Genomic DNA, 20,712 nt, shown 5'->3' on the forward strand with positions numbered 1-20,712 from the left:
CACTCCTTTCATCCTTCCTTTTCCCACGGGGAATATAGATGTGATGCCTGGAGCTGCTGCAGTCATTTTGTGACCATGAGGCAAATCACTAAAAGTGGAACAATCGAGAGACAGCATCCTTGAGGATATACCACTGTTCCCCAGGACTGCCTATTTGCAGTCAATAGAGACAAATCAATCCCATTGCGTTTCAGCCACTTTTAGTCTCAGTGTTCTCAAAATGCTGAATCCATTCCTAACTCTGACAATCCCATATTGGCCTGAGCTTGAGGGTCAACTTGAGCAAGAGCATCACATCACTAAGCTTCAGTTTACCTACGTGTAAATGGGGACAGATGCCACTCACTTCACAGTGTGCACGTGGAGATTGAATGCAACTTCATTTCTAAGGCACAGTGGCTACTATTGTTGTTCACAGTCCTGATGAATGGGAAAACAATATCAAATTATAAAATGCCAAGTCACCTTTAATTCAGTAGCACTTTCTAGTTTTCCAAGAGACTTCACTCCCTTCATTTTAGCTCATCCTCCACCCCAAATCTCTGAGGGGAGGAAGTAGTATTCCCTATTTTACACCTGGCAGCCTCAGAGAGGTTAAGCAACTTGCCCAAGGTAGCTTAGCTAATGACAGAGCCAGCCTGTAATTCTAATCAGATCCCAAGTCCCCGGGGCCTCGGCCGGGCTGGTTCTGAGCTGTTCTACTAAAGGTCCCACTTCTCCTCCTGGGGACCACTGACGTCTCAGGGTTGGGGACAAAGCTGTGTCTGAGACAATATGGTTCATGTGTCAACACAAGGTGAGTTGGACTCTGGCCTTCAAATTCCTCCTCCCGTCCCTGAAGCCTCGAGATTCCTTGAGCTCTAATCCCCCACCCACTGCACTTGTGACTCTATTCACATTAGGGGACCAAGAGCCCTGTTCACAAGGAGCCATATGACACAGTGGTTGAGAACCCAGGCTGGATTTGAACACCACGCTTGCCACTTAGCAGAAAAAAATATGTTCAAATTTATTTTGAGAGAGAGTGGGCGTGCGCGCGCATGCAAGTAGGGGAGGGGCAGAGAGAGAGGGAGAGAGAATCCCAAGCAGGCTCTGCACTGTCAGCGTGGAGCCCGATGCGGGGCTCAAACCCGTGAACCATGAGATCATGACCTGAGCCGAAGTCAAGAGTTGGACGCTTAACCGACTGAGCCACCCAGGTGCCCCGAGAAAAAAGTATTTGATACGTAAATAGTAAGTTCTATGAGTCAGGGTGAGCAGAACAGCTGCTGTAACAAAACAACCCCCAAATCTCAGTGGCTGAAGGTGGTCGATTTTTCCTCAGGTCCCAGGGCAGTGTAGCGGGGTTGGGTGGGGCTTGGGGAGGGGGGTCTATGTTCCATCTAGTCATTCGGCCCTCTTCCCGCATCGGATTCTCTGCGTCCTGCAGGCTGATGGAGCGATTTTAAGGGTCAGGCACACACTGAACTGGCCAGAGCCTGTGGCATGGTCACATGACCCTACCTAACTGCAGGGTGGGGGTGGGGTGCTGGGAAGTGTAACCACACGGCCGAGGAAGGAGGGGCGGTCTCCCACGGTCCCCAGCAGTCTCTCTCAGTCTGCCCCATGGAAAGTAGACATCCTCCTCCCCCCAGATCACATGACCTTGTTACATTTGATTATTTCGGTCTCCGTCACCTCAAACAGACTTCCTCAATTACTGCCTCCGTCCCCCCGGTAGATCGCAATCTCCTCGAAGCCAGAAAACCCGGCATCTATCCCTCCGTGGTCCCCAGTGCCTAGCACATAGTAGGTCCTCTAACGTGTATGAAATAAATATCACATGAGTAGAAACTCAAACTTTAACAGAATTTCGGGACATCTGGGATAAGGGAGGGAACGTGGCAGAGAAAGAATGAGAGGCTCCAGGCCCCCGACATGCCACCCGGCGGGTCCCTAGAGGCTGCCCTGGCCCCACCTGGGTCCTCATGGACTCCCGCTCCCCGCGTCTTCCCCAGAGACCGTCCATCCTGCCGCCACGCATGACAGAAGCCAGCTCTGGTTCCAAAGAAGTTTATTTGCATATAAAACAAAACCCTGGCCATGGAGGGAGGGCCCTTTGGCTCACCTGTAGCAATTTCTCCCTGGCCAGAAAGAATGAGTAAGACTAGAAACTTCACCTCTCCCATCCCACCCCATCTGGGACCCCAGCACAAGGTCCCATCTCGCTCGCCCCAGTTAAAACCTACTGAACTGAGAGCAGGACAGCCCAAGGGAGATGCCAGCGAAAAATTAAGTGGCTACGACGGAGACGGTAAGCGATCACTCCCCTCCAAATGACAGACCACCCCCTGGAGACACTGCCTCCGGAAGCCTTCCAGGGTCGACCCCCTGTCCTCCTATGGGCTGGATCTCACTCTTGAAACAAGATAAAACCCTAGTACCTAAAAAAAAAAAAAAAACCCTCATGAACTCGGAACTCCAAAACCAGCTGACCCCACCCCTGCCCAGGCCCCCGTCACTGAAATTAATCCCCTCTAACCCACGGGCGGGGCGGGACCCAGGGGCCCACAGGTCACAGCCTGAGACTCTCCTCATACTCCTCCTTGGTCATCCACTCGGACCTGTAGGTAGACAGATGGGCCACCACGGACGCTCCCAGCCAGACGCTGAAGTTTCTCTTGGAACCCACCCACATGGTGGCCTTGGAGGAGGAGAAATGATCTGCCATCAGCTCCTTGTACAGGCGCTTGGTGAAGCCGGGGTACAGGGTGTTGCCCCCGCAGGCCATCACGTGGGAGGTGAGCAGCGGGTGCATGGAGGCCTCGCAGGCCAGGATGGCATCCACCACGGCCTGGGAGATGCCGGGCCCTTGCAGGTCGAACACCTGGGGGCTGAAGAACATCTCGGGGGCCAGCCGCTGCATGGGGGTCAGCTCCACGCGGGTGCCGTCGGGGAGCTGGTAGGCGTTGCTGTCGTCCGAGCCGCTCGGCAGGCTCTGGCGGAAGTCGAGCGCCTCCCCCAGGTTCTGCGGCACATAGCACTTGCTCATCTGCGTGGTGGCCACCGTTTCCAGCTGAAACAGGTTGTGGCGATTGCAATCCTCCTTAAAGAGGCTCTTGAAGAGATAGGCCGCCAGATCCTGGCCCGCGAACTCCAGCGTCTTGCCGCCGGGCTGTAAGGGGCGGCCCAGATGGAAGGGCTGCACGCGGGTCAGGCCGTAGCCGGAATCGACCACCACGCCGGTCAGGAGGCCCGAGGCGTACAGGGACATCTCCAGCTGGTCGGCCAGGAGTACGGACGGCACATCCAGTAACTCAAACATAATCTGCAAGAAGGGAGGAGAGACGCTGGGTTATCCCCCCCCCCCCCCGAACCAAAGGTCCCGATCCAGCTCTGTCTTCCCCAAGACTGAGCCACGTGCCCAGCTCTCAGAATGGAAGCGGGTGCAGACCTGTGTCCCCAAGGGATGGAGGCAGGCGGCTGGGGGGGGGGGGGGGCGGTGCCCAGAGGAGGTGGGGCACAGGGCCCCCCCCGCCCCCCGCCGGAGCTCATGCTGTGGAAACCAGGGAGGCTCTCTACAGGGATTCGGAGTCGGATTTGCCCTGGGGAGTTTGACGACCACATTCGGGAGACCCGTTTGGGTGGAGGGGTGGGAAGGGGGGTCAGCTGCGTGTCAGAAACGGTGCTGAGGTGCTTGGCTCTGTGAGCAGCGGTGGACCCAGGGGGGCTACGGCCAAGGGCAGATCCGCCGCCTGGACAATCTCTTTAGAAGAGGGAAGAAGAAATCAGACAAGAAGCAAGCGCAGGATATCCACCACTGCCTCCAGAAAAGGGGGGGAAGGAAGGGGAGGGGGGAAGGAAGGGGAGAAGGGGAAGGAGGGGGAGAAGGGGAAGGAAGGGGAGAGGGGGGAAGGAAGGGGAGGGGGGGAAGGAAGGGGAGAGGGGGGAAGGAAGGGGAGGGGGGAAGGAAGGGGAGGGGGGAAGGAAGGGGAGAAGGGGAAGGAGGGGGAGAAGGGGAAGGAAGGGGGAGGGGGTAAGGAAGGGGAGGGGGTAAGGAAGGGGAGGGGGTAAGGAAGGGGAGGGGGTAAGGAAGGGGAGGGGGTAAGGAAGGGGAGGGGGTAAGGAAGGGGAGAAGGGGAAGGAGGGGGAGAAGGGGAAGGAAGGGGGAGGGGGTAAGGAAGGGGAGGGGGTAAGGAAGGGGAGGGGTAAGGAAGGGGAGGGGTAAGGAAGGGGAGGGGGGAAGGAAGGGGAGAAGGGGAAGGAGGGGGAGAAGGGGAAGGAAGGGGAGAGGGGGGAAGGACAGGGAGGGGGAAGGACAGGGAGGAAGGAAGGAAAGAAGGAAGGAAGGAGGGAAGCAGGGAGGGAGATAAATCCACTCACCTCCTGGTAAGTGAAGCCTTTTTTTTTTTTTTTTCACACATGGAGGCAAAACTGGGATTCTGACATTTAGGGTTTGGCAAAATCCCTAGGCTGATTTTCTCCCCCACCCATCACCCCCTAGATCTTTACAGAGCCTCCCTCCCACTGCCTCCCTAATTGCCCAGTTCTGACTGCAGCCTCATGTTTCTGACCCTACACACACAGAAAGGTGGCACCAGCGGGGGCTCCCGTGGCCTTTGGCCACACAGCCACCACTTCCTGCCCCAGCGGGCCCATCTCCCCCGCTCAGGGGGAGGGGGCTGCCCCATCCCTGGACTCAGAATACTGTCCCACCACCATCCATTTCCCAAATGGAAGCCAAGGCCCTCTTTTTCAAATGGGAAATCAAATATGAATCCCACTTAGAGCTCTCCAGGAGCTTCCGATCTATTTAGAGCGGGGGTTGGCAAGCATTTCCTATAAAAGCTAGACAGCCGGGGTTGCCAAATTTAGCAAACAAAAATACAGGCTGCCCAATTAAGTTTGACTCTCAGACAAACAACAATGTTTTCGTGTACGTATGTCCCATGCACTACTTGGGACACACTTATACTAAAGTATTATCTGTTGCTTATCTGAAATTCAGCTCAGACGTGCATTTTATCTAGCAAACCTACAATAAGTAGGTCTTTTAGCCTTTTCATGCTATATATACAGTCTCTGCCACAACTACTCAGCTCTGTGGTATGAAAGTAGCCAAGGACGATATGTAAATGGGTGAACATGGCTATGTTCCAATAAAACTTTATTTATAACAACAGATGGTGGGCCACTTTGGCCCACTGGCTGTAGTTTGCCAAGACTTGACTTAGGGTGAAATCAAAGCCCTCCCCACCCACAGGCTCGGGCCTACAAGACGCAACCCCTGTGACTTCACCTTCCTGCCTCCCTCTTCCCATCCTCCCTGGTGACTGAAATCACCTCCTCAGAGAAACCCTCCCTAATCACCGTCTCCCCACCAGCCAGCTATCACCCCATTTCATTTTGTTTCTAGCAGTGATCACTCTCCGTAATTCTTAGTGGGTAACTTTATTCAAGGTCAAGTCTTCCCCAAAGATGGAACATGATCTCTGAACATTTCGGAATCCATGAACAAAGTACCCAGCTTCTCCCCATCTTCATAGACTATTTCTATTTTTTTTTTATTTTTTTTTAACGTTTTATTTATTTTTTAGACAGGGAGAGACAGAGCATGAACGGGGGAGGGTCAGAGAGAGAGGGAGACACAGAATCTGAAACAGGCTCCAGGTTCTGAGCAGTAAGCACAGAGCCCGACGCGGGGCTCGAACTCACGGACAGTGAGATCGTGACCTGAGCCGAAGTCGGGCGCTTAACCGACTGAGCCACCCAGGCGCCCCTTCATAGACTATTTCAACTGCCATGTCCCCATCTGTTGGAGGAAACTCCGTGAACCCCATCTTGCCTAGAACAGGTGCCAGGCACACAGTAGGTACTCAGGAGACCGCGATGGGGCAGATTCTTTAGAAAACAGAGCTCCCGACCCTCTTCATGTCCAAACACAAAGTGCCAGGCCTTACCTCCAGGGTCTTCTGTCGGTCCGCGGGCTCCCTCAGAGGGCACTCTGTGACCATCACGGGGGAGTCCTCATGCTCCCGCCTGTGTTTCTCCAGGACAAATGACCAGATGTGCTCCACGCCTTCCCAGTTGAGGACGCGGCCACGCTGGATGGGGTAGCTGAAGGTATCAGGGTGGCAAATGTCGATGCCCAGACTCACGCGCCTTCGGGCATAGCTGGGGCCGGGGTTCTCCCTGCACGGGATGTAGTTCACGATGCTCGGGAAGACCATCTGGGGCTCGTTCCACCCAGACAAGCCAGCCTTCAGAAAGCCAGACCCGTGGTCGATGATAATGGTTCTCGCGGCCATGGCGAAGGCAGGGATCGTCGGGACTTGACTGTGGAAGGAAAAGACAGGGAGGGAAGTTACTTGTGAACCCATTCCAGGCCACGGTGGGCTGCTTCCCACTCTCCGCCCCAGAATCAAACCTCAGGCTCCCCTAAAGCCTGCCGGCCTCCCCTTCCAAGCCTTTACACAGGCTGTGCCTGCAATGTTCCTCCAGCCCCAAACTCCTAATCATCCTACAAGGCCCCGCCTGGGAAGTCCTGCCACGCCCTCCTTCCCACCCACTTCTCCCGTTGTACTTTGCACACTCTGTTACACCAGGGGCATGCTTTCGCTCCACAGGAGTAGAGGTTGGGCCGTGTTATTCTTGGAAGCCTTGGTGAGAAGCTTTGCCCCCAGAAGCTCTCAGTGGTGGCTGGCTGCCCGATTCAAGGACTCAGGGACATCAGCCTCAGGGGCCACCGCCATCCGGGATAACAGCGTACTAGCGACAGCATCGTGAGCAGGGGTAACGACAGTGACAATGGCCACCGGCAAAGCTGCCTTCCTGGGGTACACGCCCTCTGTCTAGCTCTAGGAGGGAGTTTGCCTGTGAGGTTGAACGATGTGAAACTGCCATTCGAGCAACCATTCCATGTTCATACCCACCTGTAAGGCAGGTAGCACGGTTGCACCCATTCTACAGGTGGGGATAGTGAGGCACGGAGGGCTTAAAATTACTTTCCCAGGGCCACACAACCGAGAAGCAGGGCTGACACCTGTACCCAGAGCAGATCCCAAAGGCCACACTCTGAGCATCAGGCACGAGAAGTGGGTTTTGAGTAGGAGCCAGGCAGCTGAGTTACTACATAAGGGAGGCCAGGCTGTCAGCAGGTTGGCTAAGCATGATCATGGACAGTTCCAACACCCGTAAAGTGGGGGGAATAATAAACCCCATGCTGGAAAGGTAGGTGGAGTCACTATGTGATTTCCAGACTTACTGCAAAACTCCAGCAGCCAACGCGATGCGGCATTGGTGAAAGGCTATGAGGAGTCCAGACACAGATCTTCGCAAAGAAGGAGAACTGATGTTTGGCAAGGCGCGAAAACAACGAAAGGGAGGAGGAACAGTCTTTAAAAGGAACGGTAGGGAACGATTGGATGTCCACACGCCAACAAAAATGAACCTTAATCCATACCTCACACCTTATAAAAAACTAACTCAAAATGGGTCATAGATCTACATGGAAAACCTAAAGCCATAATAGAACTATTCAAAGAAACAGAGGCGAAAATCACTGTGACCTCAGGTACAGCAAAATTTTCTTAGATGGGACATCATTAGCCTGGTCCTTAGAAGAATGAACTGATACACTGGCCTTTGTCAAAATTTAAGAAATTTTCACTTTGAAAGACACCGTGAAAAAAAAAAAAAGAAAGAAAGACACCATGAAGGGTACAAAAAGACAAGCCACGGACTGGGAGAAAGGATTTGCAAATCGTACGTCTGATAAGTCGCTTGCATCCAAGAACATACAAAGAACTCACAAAATTCGGTGTAAGAAAAACAATCCAAGTTTTCAAGGGGCCAAAAGATCTCAACGTGTCACAAAAGAAGATACACAGATGGCAAGGAGCCATGTGAAAGGGCGCTGGGCATCATGAATCACCAGAAACATGAAAATTAAAAGCAGCACCGCGTGGCTAAGAGAACGGCCAAGGTTAGAGGCTGACCAGACCCGGCGCTGGTGAGGAGGTGGAGGACCAGTGCCCTCGAGCACTGCTGGAGGAAACGCAATTTAGAAAACAGTCTGGCAGTTTCTCCTCTAAAGCGAAATACACCCCCGCCATCCCTAGGATCCCCACTCCTAGGTTTTCTCCCAAAGAAATGAAAACATATGTTCACCTGATGCTCACGTGAATAGTTGCTCTATTCATAACGACCAAAACCCCAGCGACTGCCTAAAGATCCCGCGGTTGGGGAATGGATAAACGAATCTCCATCCAGGGGACTAATACTCAGCACCAAATGACTGGTACGCATAATCACACAGAAGAAATCTCAAGTGCACCGAGGGAAGGAAGCCAGACTCAAAAGGCAACGACTGTATGATTCGAATCCCGTGACAATTCTGGGAAAGGCAAATTATAAGGACAGAAAACAGATCCGTGGCTGCCAGCAGCTGGAGGTGGAGTGAAGGGGGGGGGGGCGGTTGCCCATGAGGGGTCATGGCAGGATTTGGGGTGATGACGGAACTGTGCGATATCCAGGTTGAGGGTGAGTATCACTGGATGTGTTGGGCAACTCATGCAACTATACGCTGAAAGGGGTGACTGTTACTCTAAGTAAAAAATGTTAGGGGCGCCTGGGTGGCTCAGTCGGTTCAGCGTCCGGCTCTTGGTTTCGGCTCAGGTCATGATCTCCCAGTTCGTGTGTTCAAGCCCCACGTCAGGCTCGGAGCTGACGGTGTGGAGCCTGCTTGGGATTCTCTGTCTCCCCCTTTCTCCGCTCCTCCCCTGCTCATGCTTGCTCTCTCTCTCAAAATAAATAAACTTTTAAAACAAATGTTAAGGGAAAACCCAGTGGGCGTGAGGACAAATGAAAGCGCGTGAAATCACCTCGCTGAATATGAATTGTTGCACAGACCGCAGATGCGGTGTCTCAAATGCGCGTGGGTGTTTCCTGTAAGACAGACATCCAGGAAGGCAGCTGGGCCCGAAGGTTATTTCTGGGGCTGGTATTCCACCAGCTATATGCTCTGCTTCCGTTCTGGGTGGCCCGCAACTAGGGAGCACAGCAGCCACCCCCTGGCCCCGGCCAGCGGCTCCCCGCACCGCCAACCTCGGGGCAGTGACTAGGCTTCACCGCTTTGAAATCACTCTGACATCAGATGGGGCAAAAAGGAGAAGAGAGATGGGGCCAAGGTGTCGGCCTCCTGCCTGGCGTGCTGCCAGGCTGAGTGACGGATTCCTCACACTGCATCACCCGGTGAGGGAGAGCGGCGGGCCCGGATGGCATTCCGGGAAAAGAGCTCTGCCCCCGGGTTCTCCGCATCACAAGAGCAGGGTAACCGGCGAACGCTTCCCTGGCCTGGGCGTTCGGAATCACGCGACCCCACTGTGGTTGTGCGTCAGGAGGCTGGCGGGGGGGAGGGGACTCCAGGCCGGGGGCCCAAGTGACCTGGCCTGGGAGCAGAAGGTGGGGGAGGCAGTGGGCCATTCCTCTCCTGGACTAGAACACAGAAAGGAAGTAGACAGACATGAAACCTACATACGCAAAAGCATTTTTACAGTCATTTACTCCACAAGCTCCTACTGAGCACCCTCTATGTATACCAAGAACTCTCGTAGACTGAGTGGCTCCTGCCCTCCTGGTCCTTCCACCCTACTGAGAAAGACTGTCAGTCAGCACCAGACCAGATATATCATGCCGGGGGCAGGGGATGGGGGGGGGGGGAGGCGATTAGTACAATGAAGAAAAGTAGGGGTGCCTGGGTGGCTCAGTCGGTTGAGCGTCCGACTTTGGCTCAGGTCACGATCTCACAGTTTGTGAGTTCGAGCCCCGCGTCGGGCTCTGTGCTGACCGCTCAGAGCCTGGAGCCTGCTTCAGATTCCGTGTTTCCCTCTCTCTCTGCCCCTCCCCCCATTTGTGCTCTGTCTCTCTAAAATAAACAAATGTAAAAATTTCTTTAAAAAAAGTAAAATCTGGGGGCGCCTGGGTGGCGCAGTCGGTTAAGCGTCCGACTTCAGCCAGGTCACGATCTCGCGGTCCGTGAGTTCGAGCCCCGCGTCGGGCTCTGGGCTGATGGCTCAGAGCCTGGAGCCTGTTTCCGATTCTGTGTCTCCCTCTCTCTCTGCCTCTCCCCTGTTCATGCTCTGTCTCTCTCTGTCCCAAAAATAAATAAACGTTGAAAAAAAAATTTTTTTTAAAAAGTAAAATCTGGTAAGAGGGACACGGAGAATAAGGAACACAGAGGTGTGGTGTTGTTCTCAGTGGGGCAGCCAGAAAAGGCCTCTCCATCAGGTGACATTTGAGCAGAGGACTGAAGTGAGAGAATAAGGCATGTGATTACCTGGAAAAGCATCTAAGCCGAAGGAACAGCAGGTGCAAAGGCCCTGAGGAAGAAACTGCTGGATGTGTTCTAGGAACAGCCGGGATGCCAGGATGGTGGGGATGTAGCGGGCAGAGGGAAGGGTGCTGAAGGTCTTGGGTGGGCCTTGCAGGCCTTTGTTTGTTTAGAGACGTGGGAAACCACTGGAGGGGGATGAGCACAGGAAGGACATGACCTGACTCAAGATGTCCATACATCATTTGGGCTGATATGAACAAGGGACCGCAGAGATAGAAGCAGGGGATAGAAAGTTGGTGACAGGTGATGGTAGGTAGCCTGCACAATGGAAGCAGCAGCGACGAGGGTGGGAAGTGGCCGGCCCCTGGATGGGCTTAGGAAAGGCCGTTATGGTGGAGTGTGGGACCGGGAGAAGGATAAAGGAAGACACCAAGATCTGGGGCCTGGAAAGCCACAAGAATGAAGTACCCACTCACTGAGATGGAGACGACAGCAGGAGGAGCAGGTCTGGGGCAGGGAGGGAGTCGGGACGTTTATGTTGGATGTGCGAACAGTTTGTGATGCCTGCTGGGCACGTGTGACGATGTCTGGCGGCAGAGTCTGCAGATGTCTGAGCTGGAGATATAATTGGAACTTACTGAGTGGATGAAATTGCCAGTTTTGGGGATGGGTGAACTCACGAAGAGCCTCGAGGTAGATCAAGCCCGACGCCTGCGGGTAATTTAAGGTCTGGGAGCTGGGCGTTGAGAAGCAACCAGCAAAGAGGATAAGAAGGAATGGCCGAGGGGTTGGTGGGGCATCTCAGAGGCCAAGCAGAGAAAGTATCTCGAGAAGAGAGAAACTAGATGAAGACCAAGGAAAAATCTGTGGAATTTAAGCCACACGGAAGCCACCGGTAGCCTTGGCAAAAGCATCTCATTGGAACGTCACCAATGGAGGAAAGCCTGAGGGGTGGGAGACGGGGTCTACAAAACTGGCTCTGGGGTGGCAACAACATCAGCGGAGTCCGCAACAAAAGAAATGTTAGGCGTTCCAACCTACAGGACAGAGTCACCCACATGATGTACGTTTTCTGATCCTGGGTCACAGAAAAAAATTACCATAAAGATTTTCGCAGGCTTCCGGTACCGGTCGGGATGGAGGAAGCCCAGCACAGCCCCGCCTGCCACTGAATGTAACTCACAACATCGGATAAGATGCAAAAAGCAAAAGAAAAGCCAAAGCGGCAGATGAAAGAAGAATGGAAACTTGGAGGTAAGGTTCTCGGCCGTTCTATTTCCCTTTTCTCTGAGGCAGGTTCCCAGCAGGGCTTCAGGAGTGGGTCACTGACAAGTAAGACCAAGAGAAAACCTGTCTTTCTGGCGAGAAGATCAGGAAAGGGGGCCTCTGTAAGTCAGAGAATGTGGAAAGAAGACAGCAGAGGAGGGATCCCCTCGTTCTGCGTTAAGAACTGGCTCAGAGCCCAGGCTTGCCTGTGCATGTGAGGGATTGACCCAGAGCAGCAGAGGGAAGGCCCTACAAGCCGACCCGACATTGGAACCACTGCCCCCCGGATGGTCCGAGCCCACCTGGGCGCTGGATGTCTGTGGGCCGCTAAAACAGAACGAAGAAAGCAAGCCGATCTCCAGGGGAGTTTCACAGAACACAGGGTTTCACGGATGACATTCAGGACACCCCACACAGAAACCAAAATTACTCAACACGCAAAGAATTGGGAAAATGTAACCAACCGCTCCTTCAGGGAAAACATGCCCATGCCAACCCTGAGCTGACCCGGATGCTGGAATATTCCTGAAGACATCCGAGCAGCTGTTACAATGGACGTCAAGGTAGACAGGCTGGAAGTGAATGGACAGACACGTGTTTTCAGCGAGAAGTAGATACTATAAAAAGAAGCAAGAGGTATGCATAATAGCTGGAGTTTGTCAAAAAGAAAAAAAAATCTGTGCAGCAGTAGAATAAAGGCGTCAGAGCAATGAATAAGAGAAATTAAGATAGCAATAGAGGAGGCTCCTGGGTGGCTCAGTCGGTTAAGCAACCAACCGACTCTTGATTTCAGCTCGGGTCATGATCTCAGGATTCGTGAGTTCAAGGCCTGTATCAGGCTCTGTGCTGACAACACAAAGCCTGCTTGGGATTCCCTCTCTCCCCCGCCCTCTCTCTGCCCCTCCCCACTGGCATGCGAGGCTCTCTCTCTCTCAAAAAATAAATAAAAATGGTATCAATAGAAATTTTCCAAACTGAAAAACAGGCAGCAAATAATAAAAAAAAGCCTCAGAGACCCATGGGACTATATAAAAAAGTCTAATATTCATGTCACTGAAGTCCCACAGTAAAAAAAATATTTGAAGCCGGGCACCTGGGTGGCTCTGTCAGTTAAGCGTCTGACTTCGGCTCAGGTCATGATCTCACAGTTCATGAGTTCAAGCCCCACGTTGGGCTCTGTCCTGACAGTTCAGAGCCTGTCAGGAGACAGTTCAGATTCTCTCTCTCTCTCTCTCTCTCTCTCTCCCTCTCTCTTTCAAAAATAAATGAACATTAAAAAAAATTTTAATAAAAAATATTTGAAGTAATAATGGCTAAAAACTTCCCAAATTTGGTGAATGACATAAATCTGCCAATTCAGGAAGCTTGGCACATCCTGAAGAGAATCCGTTAAAAAGTAAAACATGTGTAGGGGCGCCTGGGTGGCTCAGTTAGTTGAGCATCCGACTTTGGCTCAGGTCATGATCTCACTGTTCGTGAGCTCGAGCCCCGCATCAGGCTCTGTGCTGACAGCTCAGAGCCTGCAGCCTGCTTCGGATACTGTGTCTTCCTCTCTCTCTCCTCCTCCCCTGTTTGCACTCTGTCTCTCTCTCTCTCTCTCTCTCTTTCAAAAATAAATAAACGTTAAAAAAAAATTTAAATAAATAAATAAAACACGTTTAGACAACAGTGTAGTCAACCGCTGAAAACAAGGTTTTCTCTTGCTCAATGCTGAAAGCCTCTAGAGAAAAAGGAAACGCATTACATAGATGGGGGAGCGACAATTAGGCTGACTGCAGACTTCTCATCAGAAAGAAACGTCAACCCAGAATTCTATACCCACCAAGAGTATCCTTCAGGAATGAAGACAAAATAAGACATTCTTAGTTGAAGGGAAACAAAGAACATTCACCCCCAGGAAAAATTCTTTAAGAAATGTTAATGAAAGCTCTTCAGGTTGAAGGAAAATGATGCCAGAATCTGGAACCCCCAGAGTGAAGGAAGGACAGCAGATTTGGTAAGTAGTTGGACAATAATGTCTTCCTCCTAAAAATCGGTAGGGCCATTGAAAGCCAAAAATTGTAACAACGTGTACTGGGGTTTCCAGTGTTGGCAGATGTCATACGTGTAACCCCTATGAGGTGGGGGAAGGGACCTTTGTGGTTGCAAGTTTTACACGCTATGTGAAGTGTTAAATATTGACTCTAATTAGAACGTTGAAGGCTAGGCATATATGTGGCAATCCCAAGGACAAGCAAAATAATAATAATAGTTATTATTATTATTATTATTATTATTATACAAATAGATAAGCCCCAAAATCCAATAGAAAAGTAAAATAGAATACTAAAAAACATTCACATAATCTAAAACATGTCAGGGAAGACAGAACAGAGAAATGGAAGCACAGAGCAGGGTGGGGAGACAAAAGCAGTAGCCCTATATCCAACCGTATCAACAATTACACTAAAATAAAATGTCCCGAGCCATGCCAATTACAAGACAGAGACTTTCAGTTTGGAATAACAACAACAAAAAGACCTAACTGTAGACTGTCTCCAAGAAATCCACTTTCAATACAATGATAAAGATTAGTTCCAAGTAAAAGGATAGAAAGAGATAAAACCACGTAAGAACGAATCAAATGAAAGCGGCAACAGCTACCCTAGTATCAGACCAAGTTGGCTTCCGAACATAGACTACCACCGGGAACAAAGACAGATGTTGCATAGTGGTAAAAGGTTAGCTCACCAAAATGTCATCATAACCCTAAACATATGTGCATCGAACAGGTACTCAAACTCTTTAAGCAAAGACTAAAAGACGCGTAAAGAGAAATAGAAAAATCCACCATTCAACCTGGAAGCTTCGATCCCTTTCCCAGTAACTGAGAGAAAAAGTACACAAGCCAACCTGGCTGTTGAGGATTTTCACATCTTTGCTCATTTTCCAACTGACGTTTATAAAGCATTCCATTAAACAAAAGCAGAACGCACATTCTTTTCAAAGGCACGTGGGACACTCACCAGATAAGCCACCTTATGAGCCACAAAGCAAACGTTCACAGGTGTAGAATTGAAATCACAGAAATCACATTCTCTTATCCTAAAGGAATTAAGCTAGAAGTCAAAAGCAGAATGATATCGGAAAATCCTCAAACAACTGGAAATTAAACAGTACGAGTCTAGAGAACTCACGGGCCAAAGAAAAAAGAAATAGAAACTATTTTGAAATGAATGAAAATAAAAATATAACCCATCAAAATGGGTGGGATGCAGGTAAAGTAGTGCTCAGAGGGAATTTATAACATTCAGTATTCATATTAGAAAAAGAAGAAAGCTTTCGAGTCAATAATCTAGCCTTCCACCTCAGGAAACCAGAAAAGAAAGCATGCCTTAACCCCAAAGCAAGCAGAGGGTGGAAGTGATGAGTAAAATCACGGAAGTTGAAAACAGGAAACCAAGAGAGAAAACTCAAGAAAACCAAAAGCTGATCCTTTGAAAAGATCAATAAATTAATAAACCGCTAGTCAGACCAAGGGTGGGGGGAGGGGCAGAAAGACACAGAGGGTTGATATCAGGAATGAGGGGACATTCCTTCAAACTCAGACGTGAAAAGAAAATATTACGAACAGCTTTCTGCCTATCAATTTGACAACGTAGGTGAAATGAACAAATTCCTTCAAAGATAGAAGCTGCCAGGTTTCACTCAAAAAGTACTATATAAGCTGAATAGCCCCATGACAATGAAAGAGATGAATTTTTAGTTTAAAAACCTTCCAACAAAGAAGATGACAGTCCCACTGGCTTCACCGGTAAATTTTACTGAACTCTGCAGGAAGAAGCAAAGCTAGTTGTGCACGGTCTCTTCCAGGAAGCAGAGGAGGAGGGAACGCATCCCAACTTGTTTTGATTGGACACCCAAATCAAAAATATTACAAGAAAACCCAACAACTACCAAACCAAGTCACTCGTGAACGTAGATACAAAAGCATTCTCAGTGAAATGTTAGCAAACCCAGCAATATACAAAGAGGATAAGCCACCTCAGCTAAATGGGGTGTATCTCAGAAATGGAAGGCTGGCTCAATATTTTAAAGTCAACAGAATTCGACCTAGTAACAGATAAAGAAGAAAGACCACTTGACTATTTCATTGGCTAAAATCCAATGTGCATTCACAACAAAAAGTTTCAACAGCAAGGACTAGAAGCGAATTTCCTTAACCTGATAAGGGGCATCTACAAAGAACCGACAGATAATGGTGAAAGCCTGGAACTTTCCCCCCTAAGATCAGGAACAGTAAGGACATCACCTCTCACCGCTCCTAATCAACAATGAACCAGAAGTCCTACCCAGGTCAATAAGGCAAGAAAAAGAAAGAAAATGCATAGAAATTGCAAAGGAAGAAAGAAAACTCTCCTATTTACCGAAGACATAATTATCGTGTTTTTTTTTTTTTTAATGCTTACTTATTTTTGAGAGAGAGAGTCAGAGCGTGAGCGGGAGAAGGGCAGAGAGAGAGGGAGACCCAGAATCCAAAGCAGGCTCCAGGCTCCGAGCCGTCAGCACAGAGCCTGACGTGGGGCTCGAACTCATGGACCCTGAGACCCTGAGATGAAGTTGGATGCTCAACCGACTGAGCTACCCAGGCACCCCAGAAGACATAATTATCTATGTAGGAAATCCCAAAGAACCTACAAAAAAAAAAGATCCCACAACTAATAAATGAGCTTAGCCAAATCACATCACTCAAGTTCCATGTTTTAAAAATCATTCTATTTTATGTACTAGCAATGAACAGCTAGAAATCAAAATTTTAAAAACAGTGCCATTCATAATATCATCAAAAACCGTAAAAGACTTTGGCATAAATCTAACAAAATGTGTCATGAAATATGCCGAAAACTACAAACACTGATGGAAGAAACCCAAGAAAACCTAAATAAATAGAGAGAGATACCGCGTAGTCCAGACTCCAACAAATACAGCCAGTGATTCGAACAAAGGTGACAGGTAGGACATTGCAGGGACGAAAGATGGTCTTTCCAACAAACAATGCTGGAAACAAATTAAACCTCTCTCTGGGGAAAAAAAATAATAACCTCACCCATTCCTCATCTCTAACACAAAAAAAAATTAACTTGAAATAGATCATGCAAACTGCAATTACAAAACCCCAAACTATAAGGCTTGTAAAAGAAACCGTAAGAGAAAATCTCGTGACCTTATCTAGGAACATCCTGATGCCCTTAGATACCACACCACCAGTGCAACCCATAAAAGGAAAGATTTTAGATTTATCAAGATTTAAAAGCTCTGCTCTTTAAAAGACACGACTATGGGAATGAAAAACATTAGCCACAGGACTGGTGGACAATATCTGCAAATCACACTTCTGATGTAGGACTTATATCCAGAATATATAAAGAACTATCAAAAATCAGTAATTTAAAAAAATGAACGTTTTAAAAAGGGGCAAACATTCGGACACTTCATCACAGAAGCCATATGGATGATATAGAAGCACACAAAAAGATGCCAAACATCGTAAGTCATTAGGGAAATGCAAAGTAAAACCACAATGATGCTATTATATACATTCTAGAAAGGCTAAATTTTTTTTTGAAAAAGAACAATCCCAACTACTGGCAAGGATTTGAAGAACTGAAATTCTCATACACTGCTGGTGGGACCATAAAAAGATTCAATCAGGAAAATAGCTTGGAAGTTTTGGACAGAGTTAAACACCCATCTACCAGTCAACCCAGCAACCCTATTCTTTTTTTTTTTTTTTAGCTTTTTTAAGTGTTTATTTATTATTTTGAGAGAGAGCAAGAGAGAGACAGAGTGTGAGCGGGGGAGAGGCAGAGAGAGAGGGAGACACAGAATCCGAAGCAGGCTCCAGGCTCTGAGCTGTCAGCACAGAGCCTGATGCGGGGCTCGAACTCACAGACCTCGAGATCATGACCTGAGCCCGAGTCGGATGCTTAACCGACTGAGCCACCCAGGCGCCACTCCAGCAACCCTATTCTTAAGAGAAACCAAATTTTATGTTCACACAAAAGCCTTTACACCAGTGTAAATTACCCAAACCTGGAAACAACCTAAATGTTCTCCAACTGAGCGATGAATAATAAATGGTTATCCATCCAACTGGTGAACCAGTCAGCGGTAAAAAGGAGAAACTATGGCTACGTACAATAGTACGGATGACTTCAAAAATCAGTGTGCGAAGTGCAAGAAGGCAGAATTTCTGGGTCCTGCAAAGAAATCTGTAAGTTTGAATTTCTAGGACATTCTGCAAAAAGGCAGAAACCATAAACACCGAGAACTGACCAGTGATCGCCCAGAGTGCGGGGCTGGTAGAAAGGGTTGACTACATAGGAGCCCGGAGGAATTTGGTGGCGGGGGCGGTAGAATTGGATTATATCTTGGTTACATGTCTGCATGCATCTGTCAAAATTTAGAAGCACCCATCAGAAAGGATAAATCTTAACGGCATGCAAATCTTTTAAGTGAATTTTTAAAAAGAACACTTTGGGAACTATTGGTGGTGATATTTGAATATGGGTTGTATCTTCAATGTTAAATTTTCTGCATTCAATCACTATATTGTGGTTTCGAAGGAGAATATCCTTGATTTTAAAGAGATACATGAAGTATTTAAGGTAAAATGTCATGCAATTTACTTTCAAGTAGATGGGAGGAAAAAAAAAACAGCGTGTGTATATAGAAGCAGCCTCAAAGCAAATGTGGTCAGAAGATAATGACTAGTGCATACAGGTGAAGGGTTTTTGAGAGTGCATTGAACTGTTCTCGCACCTTCTCGAAATATGAACGCTTCTTAAAATTAAAAGCTTTCAGGAAAAGAAAGGCTGGGAGAACAGAAATCAGAGACGGCAAGTATAGACGATTTTGATGAGTTCTGCTATGAAAGCAAGCAAAGAAATACAACAATAGATATGGAGGGATATGGGGCCCCAGGAGGCTTGGAGGGCTTTTTTTTTAGTAGATGAGAAATAATATGTTAAGGTTTTGTGCTGATGGGAATAATCCAGTGGAGAAAAAAGTTGAACCAAATCAGAACAAACGGCAGTTAATTCTGGACTCTGTATTATGAAGCTTTTGCCTGCTTTTCCAATACTATATTCTACCCTCTCCCACAGAGCACAGGCCTCCAGCCTTTTTCTGGTCCTTCCGTCCCCGGGCCATAGCCTACGCTGTCCTCCCCAAGAGCCTTGGATTCCCTTTACCTTCCGTCTGAAACACCTGTGTCAGCTTTTCTGGAAACAGGTGCTTCTCATCAGGCAAGTCTGAGCTCAAGGGTTGCCCTGTCGGAGAAGCCCTCCCCTGTCCACTCGCTCTGCTCCCAGCCGTCACCACAGCAGTGACCTTTACGAGTCCTGCAGCCCGTATCCAAGTACACACGTTGTATGTCTTCTGGCCTGTTGTCTGTCTTCCAAGTGCCACCAGAGTCCAGGCTCTAAGGCGGACAAGTTGTTGTCTTTTGCTTCCATGGTCCCACCAAATGGCTGGCATGTTTTTGTTAAACCAACTTGTGTTGAATGAATACCGTTCTTTTTAAATATTTATTTATTTATGGAAGTGTGCAAGCGGGGGAGGCACAGAGAGAGAGGAGGACAGAGGATCCGAAGTGGGCTCTGTGCTGACAGGCGGAGAGCAGCGAGCCCGATGTGGGGCTCGAACTCGTGAACCATGAGATCATGACCTGAGCCGAAGTGGGACGCTCAACCAACTGAGCCATCCAGGTGTCCCGAATGATTACAGTTTTTTTTTTGTTTGTTTGTTTGTTTTTTTCAACGTTTACTTATTTTTGGGACAGAGAGAGACAGAGCATGAGTGGGGGAGGGGCAGAGAGAGAGGGAGACACAGAATCGGAAACAGGCTCCAGGCTCTGAGCCATCAGCCCAGAGCCCGACGCGGGGCTCGAACTCACGGACCATGAGATCGTGACCTGGCTGAAGTCGGACGCCTAACCGACTGCGCCACCCAGGCGCCCCGAGAATGATTACAGTTTTTAAAACACATTGGCATGCTGGCAACATGATGGTTCCATGCGGACTCCGCTTCCGTATCCCTAAAACATTGGTTTCCTCCATTAGCCTCTGGTAACTTCCCTGGTCGAAACCCTCCACCAGCTCCCACTGCCGACAAGAGAGGGTGTGAACTCTGCTGGAAGGCACCAGTCTCTAGCCCCCTGGCTGGCCTCACCTCTCGCTCTCCTCCCCATCCGTGCACCTGGGGCGAGAGCCACGGGGTGATATCTGCTTCTTGAGAAGTTTACCCATTTCACATCTCTTCTCTGTCTGAAATTCCCTTCCCTGAAACGTCTCCAGCCTTGAAGACCCAAAACCAAGGCTTTACTCCAGAAAGCTTCTAGCATCAGACAACTTTCACCGGGGAGCTCCCTCCTCCACGGAGAACACCTGCTGGGGCTTACTATGTGCCAGGCACCGGGCAAGGCACTTCCCCCATATGATCTCATTTAACCTGCACAAGAAGCCAATGACAAGGGCATTGACCCATCTCCAGTGTATGGATACAGTCATTATAGTTGACAGACGTGAAGGAAGGCATCGGCTCCAAGACACCCAGTCCACAGGGCGCTCGGGATTCAAATCCATGCCTGCGGTTTCCAGAGCCCAAGGTAAGCGCCGCCCTGACTAACCATGTGGCCTCAGGCTAACCAGTTCACTAAGCCTTCGTTTTCAGATGAGAACAAAACTACCTTTCACGAATGCTCCAAGGACGAGCGATATCGCCTCAAGGGCACGGCACAGAACCATCACACGTTAGCTCCCGTTAGTTGATGGAGCCTCTTACTGCTACCTGTCTACCTGGGGGGTCTTCGCTCCCGCGGGGTCTGCACGCTATGTGTGCATGAGAGCCCTCCAGGGTTTGTCCATCAAGGCTCCCTCTGGGGCCTATGCCCATTACTGCGTTTGGTTGGAAACATTTTGCAAGGAACTCGGCATCTTCATCCCCACTGTCACTGGCTCCTGAGGAACCCGGTGATGTGGGCAGCGTCACCCCGGCTTTACGCCCCCGCGTTCGGATACTGGCACTTGACTGCCGCTCACCCTGAGCATACGTCCCAAGATCCCAGTGCCATGTGGGCGCTGCACTCCCCATCT

General features: G+C 49.5%; 1 protein-coding gene across 1 annotated transcript; it reads right to left on the reverse strand.

Annotated features, from left to right (window-relative positions):
- Positions 1 to 2,554: 2,554 nt before the first annotated feature.
- ACTL8 (actin like 8) lies at positions 2,555 to 6,287 on the reverse strand. Its single transcript, XM_047083235.1, has 2 exons — positions 5,940 to 6,287; positions 2,555 to 3,307 (listed from the first exon to the last, which is right to left on the reverse strand). Exons 1-2 carry the CDS (start codon positions 6,285 to 6,287, stop codon positions 2,555 to 2,557), a joined length of 1,101 nt encoding a protein of 366 aa, XP_046939191.1.
- Between the last annotated feature and the right edge of the window lie 14,425 nt (positions 6,288 to 20,712).

This window comes from Lynx rufus, unplaced genomic scaffold (assembly GCF_022079265.1).
Source record: "Lynx rufus isolate CCGP_SWC_20201006 ecotype Redwood Valley unplaced genomic scaffold, mLynRuf1.p SCAF_2, whole genome shotgun sequence".
Classification (NCBI taxonomy): Eukaryota; Metazoa; Chordata; class Mammalia; order Carnivora; family Felidae; genus Lynx; species Lynx rufus.